This window comes from Physeter macrocephalus, chromosome 16 (genome assembly GCF_002837175.3).
Source record: "Physeter macrocephalus isolate SW-GA chromosome 16, ASM283717v5, whole genome shotgun sequence".
Taxonomy (NCBI): Eukaryota; Metazoa; Chordata; class Mammalia; order Artiodactyla; family Physeteridae; genus Physeter; species Physeter macrocephalus.
The window spans coordinates 57,991,595-58,004,765 of record NC_041229.1 but is presented as its reverse complement, the minus strand read 5'-3'; the positions used below and the strand labels follow the sequence as shown (position 1 = coordinate 58,004,765).

The following is a 13,171-nucleotide window of genomic DNA, read 5'->3' as shown; positions in this document are numbered from 1 at the left end:
AAATATATACACTGAGGTGTATAAAATTGATGACTAATAAGAACCTGCTGTATACAAAAATAAATAAAATTAAAAAAACAAAAAAAACAAAAACAAAAACCCAGAATAGTTATGAATAAATTTAACCAAGGAGGTGCAAGACATGTACACTAAAAACTACAAAACATTGTTGAAAGAAATTAAAGAAGACTTTAAGAAATGAAAAGATTTTCTGTGCTCATGGATTAGAAGACTTAATATTGTTAATATGGCAGTACTTCCCAATTTGTTTTTTACACATTCATTACAATACATATTTAAATTCCAATCTCTTTTTTCACAGAAATGAATAAGCTGACCCTGAAATTCACATATGGAATTGCAAAGGATCCCAAATAGCTAAAACAATCCTGAAAAAGAACAAAGGTGGAGGACTCACACTTCCTGATTTCAAAACTTACTGCAAAGCTACAGAAATCAATAGTATGGTTCTGAAATAAGGGAAGATATATCAATCAGTGGAATAGAATTGAGAGTCCAGAAATAAACCCATACATCTGTGGTCAGTTGATTGTCAGTAGTGGTGCCAAGACCATTCAGTGGAGGAAAGAAGAGTCTCTTCACATACGGTGCTGAGACTACTGGATATCCACATGCTAAAGAATGAAGTTGTACTCCAGCTTCACACCATGTACAAAAATTAAGTCAAACTGGTTTAGATACCTAAATGTAGGAGATAAAACTATGAAACTTTTAAAAGAAAACACTTGAAGAGTTTAGTTGTATAATTACTGCTCTCTTATAGCCCTTTTGTGGTGTGTTGTGGTGAACTTCAGTGACTGGATGCTTCTGTGGGTCAAAATTATCTTTTCATCAACCTGTTTCAAGTGCTTTGCACAGAGTTGGTGCTCAGTAAAGTCTGCTGATCAAATGAATGGAAGAGACAGTGATGGTTTCAGCCATACTGAGGTTTACCAAAAAGATTTTAGATTGTCAGAAACTATTTAGGTGTCCTTGTTGTGTGCTTGCGTGCTGCAAATGTGAGTTTCTTCCCTGGGCCTTTTCTTTCACCAGAACAGTTTAGAGGGCATGTTAAGAAGTTCTCCCCAGCAACAAGTAATTGTCGTTTGGACATCAGATAACTTGGGCATGTCGCCAGTGTCTTTAAATTTGACTGTTATTGCTGACAAAATGGATGCATAGCCTGTTTTTTAAAAAGTATATATATTAAGCTAATTTTAAATTTTGGAATGTTTGTTAAAGTATAGATCCAGCCTCAGTCTGAACACCTCTAATGACATGGAGCTTAGTACTTCCCAAGGCAGATATCATTGAACTGCTCTTACTATTGAAAGTTATAAAGTTCCTTCTTATGTTGATCAGGAAATCTTTTCCTTTAAGTTTGTACTTGTTTCTCTAATGGAATCATGCGAAACAAGTCACATATTTGACATAGTAATGCTGTCTCTTTCAGCTCTATATACATTCCTCTTGACCCAAAGTAAATGTTATTCACCCCAGCATTTTAATATACTGTACAGTTTACTTTTGGGTAACTTGCACCACTGACAGTTTGTGTGAGTTCTGGGAATGCAAATGAATTTCAGTATTATTCTAGGTAAAATACAAACCAAGCTGACTTGTAAGCAGCTGCCTTTATAGGATAACGTTGAAGTTTCCTTCTTGATCCAAAATATACCACCCACCAGATGGTACAACTCTCACATTATTTTTATTTTTTGGTTCAGTGTTGAATTTTCTTGGTAAACTGCAAACATGTGATACAGGTTGGCCATCATTTTCTCCTATTAATACCATAGCATAGATTAGTTCATCAGATTGGAGCCATCTAGCAAGGTGATGTGACTATGAGACATAGGATGAGAGGGGGTTGAATGGGAGGAATAACACAGAAATGCTGGAATAGGTAGGCTAGGTCTTCACTAGAGATGTAGGGAGAGGAGAGGAACTCTGGGAATGTACCTTATTACCTCCTTTGTAAGTTTTCTCTGAACTAATCTGGCATAGTAAAATTTTAAATCTTCTGCTCCAAAGAATAGATATGATGATTCCATTCCAGAGCTAAATAGAATCACTCAAGGAAATTTCTGTTTGGGATCATCTACATGGCTATGTGTCCATCTTGCCTTCTGGCAAATTCTTACTTATCCTTCAAAATACATATGCCATGGGAAGGCTTTTGCAACCCTGCTCTCACTCCATCCCAGGTAATTAATAACTCTCTCTTTTATGCCATTCTTAGGTATAATTTTTTTGTTGTACCATTTCACTGTATTGTATTGAATTATTTGTCTGCTTCACTGGACTCTGATTCCTTGAAGACCTAGACTGTAGCTCATTCTTTTCTGTATTTCCAGTGCCCAGATAGTGCTCATCAGTGACTGGCATATAGTAAGTGTATGTTAAATGCTTATAGAGTAGAGTTGTATCACAGGTAAAATATCTCTTGCAAACATTTGTAAAAGCATTAGTCTCACCAGACATGTATTAGGCAAGAGTTGGAGAGTAGAAAACAAAGGTGAGTAAGATAGTCAAGAATCCCTACTTACAGTCTCTGGGGCAGGTGACAGTCCTCTGTACATAATTCTTACACAGTAAGATTAATGTTATAATACAGGTACTTTGGTTTTTGGTTTGCATTGTAAAGTCATAATGTAATGCATGCGTAAGACAAAAAAAGAAAAGTCATGTGTTCTTGAAACCTCTTAATTCCAAAGGATGTAGGCCTCTGGAAGCTCAAATGTAATGGATTTAGGGAGAGACTATATTTAATTTTTACTCCTTGCATAGGAATCTAGTGCATTGCTATGCATTTTATAAGTACTTATATATTTGTTTCATGGCTGATTTAGCTTGCTTGAGGAGAGGTTTGGGCCTAATCAAAGGAAAAAAATGTATTGTTTGTAAAGGTGATTTAATACTGTATCCACCCTATTAAGGAAGGTGAGGTGTCACTACATCTCTCTAAGCATGAGTGAAATAGCCATTGGTCTTGCGTTACTTAGGCAGGATCTGAGTTTGGAAACAAAGGCTTAAACCAGATGTCCTCTCTGGAGAACTCCCTCTCTCTTTGGACAGGATTTGTTCTTAGAATGTATTTTGTTAATAAATGAATTCATTTTCTATTGTAGCTGCGTGGCTTTGAAAGCACAGAAGAGATTGTCATTCTTTTTCCTTAGCAATCATGGGCTACTTTTGACTACTTGTCTTTTATTTATTCTCTTTTAGGAACCTAAATTCCAAGATGGAAAGGAGTCAGAGCTGCAGTGACACTGGTCAGGACAGAGTGAAGGGCAGACTGAGAGCAGCCCCAACCAGCAAAGCCAAGGTAGACCTCAGACACAGGCTTCTGGGGCTCTCTAGTCCTGTCCTGCGCACGGCCACAGGAGAGACTGTTCCAGATGAGAAGAGGCAGAATGGGTCCTAGGCATACTAATTATGTTGGAGAATTTTATAAAATAAATGTGAAGGAAGAGAGTTTGAATTAGTAGCCAGATGAGTGGAATGAGGGCCACTAGAAGAAACTTCTGAAAAGTTCTGGATGAGTTTTTTTTCCCCAGAATTTTCAATTTCATTAATTGTTTCAAGTATGTAGGAATTTCTGCAAATGGTGGGTGCATTCTAGGTTAGGGATTTTCCACATTTTTTAGGCTCATATGACCTTTATCCCTTTTCTTACCCTTTTCCTCTCTATCCCTCTACCATCAAGAAGGAATTACGAAGAAAAAGAAATATTTATATATATATGTATGTATCTGTAATCTTTTAAATCTCTTTCAGGTCACAACCATGACCCCAGCCTCCAACCCTATCATTGGTGTCCTCTTGTCCACCCAAAACAACCGCTGCCTCTCGGCCCCTGACTTAACCATTGAAAAGCGTCTGCCCTTCAGCTCCCTCTCATCCTTGGCTTCCTTGCATAAGCCAGAGCGCTCCATCAGCCCTGAGAGCAACGACAGCATCTCCGAAGAACTAAACCATTTCAAGCCCATTGTCTGCTCACCATGTACTCCTCCCAAGAGACTCCCTGATGGCCGTGTACTGAGTCCCCTTATCATCAAATCAACACCCCGCAACCTAAACAGAAGCCTGCAGAAGCAGACTTCTTATGAGGCCAGTCCACGGATCCTCAAAAAGTGGGAACAGATCTTTCAGGAGCGGCAAATCAAAAAGACCCTTTCGAAAGCCACCCTCACCTCCCTGGCTCCAGAAACAGGGGAAGACTTACTCGTCACTGAAGTTACCCATTCTAGCAAGGAGAAGCCACTTTTGGCTTTAAATACAAGACTGTCCAGTGGGCAAGTACTCTCTGAGTATACAGGACCTACCGCCACTGACCTTGATTATTTCCCCTCTGTTAGCCAGACAAAAGCAGAGCAGGGCAGTGACAGTAAAAGGAGCACTGAGATCCCATTAGAAACCTGCTGTTCTTCAGAACTCAAAATGGGAGCCAGTGGGACTTCTTTGGAGAGAGAGCAGTTTGAAGGGTCAGGGTCATCCCCAGATGCCAAGTTAGATAAAACCTGTATAACAACAGCTATGAAAATCTCAGCAGTTAATTCAGTGCTACCTAAAAACAGTGTTTTGGGCGGGGTCCTCAAAACAAAGAAACAGCTGAAGGCAGTTAATCATTTTGATATGCCTAATGGTGTTCTGGCAGACAGCCTAGGTGAGGAGCCACTTCCTTCCCTGCGTCGCGGCAGGAAAAGACGCTGTAAGACCAAGCACTTGGAACAAAATGGCTCCCTTAAGAAACTGCGACAAAGCAGTGGTGAGGTGGGTCTGGCCCCAGCAGACCCAGTACTGCGAGAGATGGAGCAGAAATTGCAGCAAGAGGAAGAGGACCGGCAGCTCGCTCTGCAGTTGCAGCGCATGTTTGACAATGAGAGGAGGACTGTGAGTCGGCGAAAAGGAAGCGTGGATCAGTACCTCTTGCGGTCCAGTAGCATGGCTGGGGCCAAGTAGCACCCGACGAGCAGTGTTACCTATTTTTCAGAGGTCTTTGGGCTTGATCATTTACCCTGAAGAAATGAGTGTTCTCACTTTGGGTTTCTTTTAATGGCAAAACACTGTCTAGCATGATTCTGAGAGGTCTCGGGCCTTTGTAGTATATATATCCAAGGAAGCTGCATCTCTGCCTTCCTGTGACCCAGGCCAGAAGTGCTCCTCACCCCCTAAGTGACCCACCCCTTAGGGCGTCTGGGCCAAATCTGGCAGCCCCTGCTTGGGATGAGATTCAGGAGCACAATGGCCAGGGTTAGAAATGGTAGAGGAAAAGAGGATACCTTCTCAAACTGATAGACTTCCTGACTTCTTTCAACAGGTGTTGTTTTAAATCAGCCATGCAGATAAAAATTAGTTCCATCTTTTTTCAAAGAAGTGGAACAGTATAGATCTTTGGCAGATCCACAAAGATTATGTTCCCCCTTCTTACCCTTGCCACAAGTAAATATTCCTAATTAAATCAGTTTTTATGCTTCTACAAAAGTTAATTTACATTCCTTGTTTAAAAAATAACAATTGATTAATGCTATATAGTTGACAGACCACATTCATAGTCATTGTTTAATTTGGTCTTTTCAGGAGACCTAACATGTAAGTGGTATTAGTCCCATTTTTAGACGATGAAACTGCAGTGCAGATGTTCAGGTCCTCTCAACTACTAAGGGCATAGCCCAGACTGACTGCTGGGTCTCCCAACAACAAATCCCATGGATTTTCCACACTTAAGAGGTTGCCATAATGGACAGCGATCCAAGGACGTACCAGGGGACCCTAGACAAAGCTAGCTGGGCTTTGAATGTTGATTGTGCAAAATCCACCTGCAGATAATTGAGATTGACCGGAAGTGTAAACATGTACTGTGCAATTATCCCCATCCCTACAGTGTACAGCCTTCTGTTTTCCTGGGGTTCCACTCTGTTAGATAAACTACGATTGGACTTCATTGTTACTCTCCATATGGCCAAGAGTTATCTGCAGTGTTGATCTAAAATCCAAAAAATTTGCCCAGAAGTCAGGCAAGAACAATACTGAAACTCCCTCCTGTGGAAACAAGGAATCTAGCTGGATGCAGCTGGTAAATTCAGTCCCATGGACCTTTGGGGTTTATTTTCCTTAGCAGCTGACACCATGTGTCTTTTGCATCTCTGGTGGTGCTTGGTGCTTCTGCCCATCTGGGCTCATTGAGAGTAGGGATTAAGATATGATTTTAGGGAATCTCAGGTGGCCTGGCATTCCCTGTGCATGTATGAGCTGTTACTATAAAGTCATGTGACTGGCATTTTAACAAACCTTTCAGATCTTATATATCCCAATGTATGTTGTTCCCCTCAGGTGGCCTCAGCAGGACGCTGCATAGTTTTTCCAATGATGTTGCCATTGGTGAAAACATCTCTGGAACTGTCCTCAAAGTCTAGAGACATCTAGACATCTAATGTTTGAACTGCAAAGGACGTTAATGGTCATCTATTCCAACTTCCTCCTCTTACTAAGGCAGAAGCTAAGATCCAGAACGACTCACTTATCAAGATCACAAAGGATTTACTATATCACCTACTTTTGCTTCTTCTCAGGAGATTTGCCTCCCTTCTTCTCGGCAAATCTTTAATCTTTGGGGTTATAGGAAAGAGAATTTTAGTTTGAAACTAGTCAGAAGCTATTTGAAGCTTCTGGAAGAGAAGGTAGGTTACCTAGAGGGGTTGGAGTCAGAAATGAGGTGCATCTGTGAAGCAGTCAGAGCCGTTTTCTTGGGCAGCTCATAAACAGTTCCCAAAGAGGAGTTCCAGAGATGTCTTAAGTATTTTGGTAATCACTGAGATATGTGGAACCTCCTCAGTGACTACTTTGGTGGGGAGTGTCACTTACCTGAATGTATGTATTCTGTGTTCTGTGTGTTTGTGCGTGCACACGTGCAGATGTTTGTTTAGAAAATATACATCAGTACTTTATGTTCATACCACTTCAGTTTTAGGTCCTACCAGCAACATACGCCCTCCAAAGGCTGCTGGAGGGCATATTGGTGCCCAAGATAGAAGAGCTGGCACTGGTTTGTAGCAACAGGGAGGGTGACTTACTAAATGCCCTCAGAGAAGACATCAGTTACTGCCATTTCATGGAGTTCCTTTTCGATCTTAGTAAATGTTATTGGAAGGCTAGTCTCATTGGTAGTAGCAAAGACACTTATTTTTCCACTTGTCACCTTTTTCTATGTCTTCAATCATTTGAAAAACACTTCAGTTGGAACTGATTTTTGTTTTTGGAAAAAAGATAAATATTTTTAATAGAAAAGATATATATTTTAAATATTTCCCCAAAATAATACTTTCATTTTAAGAAACTGCTTAGCAGTAGCAACAAGTTTTAGCATCAGGTGCAGAGTGAAAATTTCTTGTTAGGCAAATATTTCAAAAGCTGGATCCAGCTTACTGACCACCTACTGTGGAACCTCGAATGGTATTGACAGTTGTTTCCAAACTTCAGCTGAGCAGCAGTCCTTCAAATATAGACAAAGCAGTTTAGGTTAAGGAGGGAGGAGGCTTAATCTTTAATCTGCTTGGCTTTGGAGGAGGGTAAAACCACTAAGGTATTATCTGTATTTTAAGATGCTTCCCATACTTAACAACTAAAACCTGAACACTTCTTTCTGGAAAACTTCCCTCTCCTGTTGCTTGATTGTGAAGTTGGTCACAAATGGAGTTGTTGACGTGAATTCTCTGGAGAAAAAGACGAAAGAAAACGATGGGGAGGGTTTGTGAGCTAGAATGAAAGATACACTATCTCAGAAAACAAACATTTCTCACAAATCACTGGAATCTGATTCACCATAGAAATTTCCCATGTTCTTCTAACTCGTTCCTTGTGTGTATGCTTTCTGTGTTTTTTCTTATTAAAGGGGAAGTTATGAGAGGTTGGAGGGTAGAGGTCATTCTGATGGGAAATCCAAGAAATATAATGCCCTAAGAAGGGGTCTCTCAGCCCTTTTTTTATCAAGTGGGAAAGATACTTTGGGAACATGTTCATGATCCGTTGATTGTATCTGCTGAAAGAAGTCATCTGGGCCTGTTGGGTTAATGTCAAATCTGGGGATTATGTATCTAGCCCCTGGCCCCTTTCATGTAATTGCCTCTTTTTAGAAGCCTTCTTCTTGGCTGAAGCTTCCCAGGAAAACCTTTTTAAAGTGGCTTCATTTATTTTTTTAAATTTAATCTTTAAATTTTTGCCTGGAGGAAGCATTGGTGATGAATGCTTTCTGTGTTTTTTGTTCATTTTCTCTTAAAGAAAAATGCCCTTAAGAGATTAAAGCTGCTTAATTAATTGCTATGTTATTACAAACAGACAAACTAAGATGGAAAGCTGCCACTGTGCTTGATTGGTGAAGCGGATGACCGAAGGCTGTGCCGTTTGTCCTTTTTGTTCCATTTGACAGATATTTCCTGAGCTTCGAACTTGTGCCAACCCTGTGCAAAGTCATGGATATAAAGATGGAAAGGACAGTCCTGCTCTTGATGAGCTCAGTGTCTACTGGAATGTATTTAAATGCATGTGTGGCTGGAGAGCTCGTTAATGGTTTCATGAAAGACCATAGTGATGATCTTGGATGGCCCATTCAAGGTACTGTCCAGCACCCTTGAACATTTTACATACCCCCATCAGTATTTGTGAATTTGATTGCAATACTGCTCTCCATTTCTTAAGTAATTTTACCAGTGGAGAATGATTTTTCTCCTCCGGTGATTATAGGACAATAGCATCTCTTTAGGAGCTGCTTTTAGCATAAAGCCCCAAGAAATGAGGAAGGCTGTGGATCACTGACATGGTCAGAGGAGGCTAACTCTCAACTTAGTAACCTACTAACCTCTTCCCCAACCAGACCTCTCACCAGAGCTGGCAGCAACTTGGGATTCCTTTCCTTTTTCCTGCGTGGCTTTCCTTTGAGATGGAAGGCGAGCAGGTGAGGAAGGGAAGAAAAATGAAGGCTGGATCATAATCATAAAATGTGTTATGTAGCTGGAATGGGCATGGAAATTATCCAAGTCAAACTATACCCCCTGATGCCCTTCCTTTTTTTAAGAAATGAGGAACTTGAGGTTCAGTGCCCTGTGTCATATTTGTACTGTAGTTGTCTAGGGTCTGAATGAATAGTCCTCTAAGTTACACACACACAATCTGCTAATGAGGGGGACACCCGAATGATTGTTTTAAGTTTTTTCTTCCTGCTTTTTTCAGTTAGAATTAAAATGTACCCAGATCCCCTGAATACACACCCAGGCAGGGAAAACCGCCATAGTGAGAGTAAAGTGAATGTGAAATCTTGGGAAGTGATATATTTTGATTGGAACAGCCGTCATTTTAACTACCAAGGATTAGAACCCAACCAACCCTTCACTTTTCTTTGAAAATCAAGAACTCCTTGGTGACTTAATTTTTGTCAGCCAGCCTTTTCCTTATCAACCCAGATTGGTCTTTTGACTTGGGTTTTAGAAGTGAGTATAGCTGTTTGTAAATTCTTGTGACTCAATGAGAAAGCAGGTCTGCTTTTTTTTTTTTTTTTTTTTTTTTTCTTTTGAGGGGTTGGGGTGGGATTCTAGGAAAAGAGGATGCTGAATAGACTTTCCTATAAAGGTGATCCAGAAATGCATCTTTACACGTTATCCACAGTGAATATATACAGAAGTCACCAGTTTAGAAATTGGTTACATTGGATGAAGGAAAAGTGCCAAGACTGAATGTGCACATTGTTCTATGTATTATCAGTATTATTTTTTTTTCCTAAGAAAAATATTTACACATTTTGCTTTGTGAGAAAATGCTTCTTTAATGCCTTGTCTCAGTAATTGTGGGAGGCAACCTCAAACTAGGGGCCGGCTCCCTTTATACCTTTTCTGGTGTCTTAAGTCAAGAACTAGTTGGACAAAGCCAGGGTAAGGCCAGGCTTGTTCTTCTTCCTTTCCTCTCATTTAATAAGGGGTAGAAACAGGGAATGTACTCCTCAAAGATCAAGCCATGAGAGCTCAGGAGCAGCTTTGGGGCTCGGCTCCAGATGGTGGCAGCAGATTCTCCCTGGTTGGCCCTGCCCCCTCTCCAAGCTATGCCACCAGTAGGAGCAGGGCTTTCCCTCAGTGGGTTCAACCCTTAACCTCCAGCAGAAACTTCAAGTCCTAATGAGAATGGGTAACTATGTAAAGGAAAAATGATTAACTTAAATGCCAACTAATGGATTTTTTTGTCTGTGTGTGACTGATGTACTATTTACTCTTAGTTCTTCGTATAAACAGCTGTCCATAGGGCCTTATCCCCTCCAACCTAGAAATAGAAAATGGTTTGGATTTTGGTTTCATTCAACCTGCTGTCTGCATTAGATTGCAGAAGGGGCCCAGACCCTTGGCACTGCCATTGCTGGCTGCCTCCTCTCCAGCTCATCACAAGGAGCTTTTTGACAAAGACAGAGGACTCAGAACAGGCGTGCCCTGTCAGGGATGCTTCTGCTAAGGGATCAAATGGGATGATGTGTTGTTTAAACAATACCAAAGTGCATTCTTCAGTGCAGGCTTGCCAGGTTGAGGAGAGGCCCAAGTTGAGAATACAGTAAAGCAAACTCATGAATGTTCTGTTTCTAGTCAGTCTTATCTCTGGAGAGCAATCTCAGGCAAATCTGAGCTGAGCTTAGACTATGTGTGTTTGAGTTTTGGTGCTATCTTTGCTCTGGGAGATGCCCTGTGTTGGAATGTCTTGCTTCTGCATTCAGAATGATAGGCGAACCAGTTTATTCAGATGGTATCCCATGTGGAATAACTGAGAAAGTTAAGAGCATCTGGCCTAGATAGGTATAGCCTCTTCAGGATAGTCTCATATCGGTAAAGGGCCAGCCTGGCTGGGCAGAGAGAGCAGATATACTCTGGGCCCAAAAGCAGAGTTAGGACTACTGAGGGACTTAGGCAGATGCTTAGTCCAATGGCTAGAGCCATCCAATAGTTTTCCGAACAAAGGAAGGGACAGCCTTTGTAGGGAATGAGCGCCCTGTCACTAGATGTGCAAGCAGGAGCTGAATGATCTGTTGGGGAGATTGCAAGAGGCTTCCTGCCTTGAGGCTGGGATAGGATGTTCCCAGGAGCCTTTCAGGCCTGAGAGCTTATGGTTTGATAGTGTTTCTGGCTGAAGGGAGCATTCCAAATCTCCCAAACTTGAACCTAGTGAGGTTTATAGTGTGAATGTTGGGGTGGATTCTCCTTCCTAACATTAGTGGAAGGATGATTTTGGGCCTAGGAGATCCAACGTGGTAAGTCAGCAACGTGCCCCCAGCACGTGAGTGCCGCTGAGGGTAGCACTGTGTTTATTACCTGAATCTGTCCAGGTGCCTGTGTGAATGAGTGAGATGTAACTGACTTTGTAACTTGATATGTGTATGGGACTGTATGTGATCGTGTATGGGACTGTCTGAACTTGAATGTGTGTGTCTGGTATGACCACAGCTTGGTGTAAATATGTAACTAACTGGCCACATGTATGTGACTGTGGTTGAGTGTGATAATATGCGAACACTTGTGTCCTAATAGTCTCGCACTTGAAATACAGCAGATACTGCACCACAGACCTGTGGCTACAAGACTGTATTTCTATAATCGCCTTAATTGCACCTTAGGTTGCGGGAGTTTGTGCCTTGCTGTGGGTCCTTAATCCTTATGCCACTGCTTCCTGGACCCTGGGAACTGCAGGCCTGCTCCCCAGGTCTGAATTGTAGGCACCTCCAGGAAAGCAGTCTTAGGAGAAATCATTGCCCAGGTGACTAGGTCACACCCAGCACCCATACCCAAATGCACATCTCTGGAATTCAGCCCCAGTGGCCTTCTCCTGATCCTCCTCTATAGTAGGTGCTGACTACTATGCATTCATAAGAATGGGGCAAGCCCATAGGCTGCTTTGGCCAGAACTAGCTTACTTAACCTGAGACCTGAGTCCAGGTTGACCTTGCACCGTCCCACGGTCTGTTTTAGAGCCACAACCCACTGTATTTGCATATGGGACTTCAGCTTATGTCCTGGATTAGAAAACCTTGGGAAACTCCATGTAAGCGCTCCCCTCAACTTCTCCCAACTTCGTGGTCATGGCCATTAATAAGGAAATTCCCAATCCTCTTTCTCTTCCCTCTCCCCACATTTGTCCTCACACTGGAAAAAGCTGCCCAACAGAGAAAGCCTAGAGGCTTTTGGGGGCCTAGAGGCCTCAGTTTTGTACCCGCCCTGCTCCCAACGCGCACACGCGCGCGCACACACACACACACACACACACACACACACACTCACTCACTCGTGGCTGTGGGCAAGTTAGTTAACTTCTCTGAGCTTTAGATTCTGTGCTGTTTCTCTGTTTCATTGACCCTGTTTTCTGTGCTAGTGCTTATCCCAGCTCTGTGGGATAACACGGTGTTATCACTCTGTGTGACTCAGGCAGGTTTCCCACAGGACTCTAGGGATGCGCATCAGCTGGGGTTTCTTTCCCCAGCGCGACAACCTGGCCTAGGCTCCAAAAAGGCATGAGGCCTACCTTGCTCTATGCACCCACTCTTTATTGTTGTCGGGCCAGGTGCCGGTTCCTGCCCGGCCCAGGGCGGGGAGGTCCTGACGAGCTCCCCACTCTCGGCGGCCAGCGAGTGAGGCTGAGCAGAGCTCGGAGGCCCGCACCCGTCCCAAGGAGCAGTCAAGGGCACGGAGCCCTTGGGGAGGGTGTGGGGCGCAGGCGGGGCGGCGCACATGGCCCCGTGCACAGCCCTAGCCTTTCGAGCCACTGGCCGTGGGCTCCTGGCAAAACTCATCCATGAACTCGAGGAAGCGGCCAAACTTCTCAGGCTGGCCCTCGCTCAATGCCGGGCGGACCTGGGGTGGTGCCGTGGCCCCGAACACCGACCGCAGTGAGCAGCGCACCAGCCGCCGGTACCGCGCACGAAACTCCTTCAGCAGCCTTTTGGCCTCCAGGTACTGCTTCTGGTTCACCAGCCGCTGCTCTGTCCGCTGGCACAGGACAGCTCCTGCAGGGAGAAAAGCCGGGAGGGGCACCAAGGGCACCCTGGGTTCCACCTAGCCCATAGCAGCGGGGACTGGGTCCAGAGCCCCCCAGAAAGTGGGAGGGGGTGGGAAGAGGATGTTAAGGGCCTGAAAATGGTCTCTCCAGTTTG

General features: G+C 43.1%; 2 protein-coding genes across 12 annotated transcripts in view; one reads left to right on the top strand and one right to left on the bottom strand.

Annotated features, from left to right (window-relative positions):
• RNF169 (ring finger protein 169) overlaps positions 1-13,171 on the top strand; it is a 141,602-nt gene that overhangs the window by 88,364 nt on the left and 40,067 nt on the right. For 2 of the 5 annotated variants that reach the window (XR_003683739.1, XM_028501629.1), the window contains exons 5-7: positions 3,229-3,328; positions 3,781-4,896; positions 8,429-8,613. Coding sequence is in view for 4 of the 5 variants with exons in the window: in XM_028501629.1 (XP_028357430.1) it covers positions 3,229-3,328; positions 3,781-4,896; positions 8,429-8,566 (1,354 nt within the window). In the remaining variant the exon portion in view is untranslated. Of the gene's footprint in view, positions 1-3,228; positions 3,329-3,780; positions 5,461-8,428; positions 9,219-13,171 lie in introns of those variants that run through there. The other 3 variants (XM_028501628.2, XM_028501627.1, XM_024131608.1) reach the window with 3 other exon arrangements.
• XRRA1 (X-ray radiation resistance associated 1) overlaps positions 6,438-13,171 on the bottom strand; it is a 105,292-nt gene continuing 98,558 nt past the window's right edge. For 6 of the 7 annotated variants that reach the window (XM_028501624.2, XM_007101439.4, XM_028501625.2 and 3 more), the window contains one exon: positions 9,298-13,024. In XM_028501624.2, coding sequence (XP_028357425.1) covers positions 12,768-13,024 — 257 coding nt within the window. In that variant the 3' untranslated portion in view covers positions 9,298-12,767. Of the gene's footprint in view, positions 7,716-9,297; positions 13,025-13,171 lie in introns of those variants that run through there. The other variant, XR_003683738.2, reaches the window with a different exon arrangement.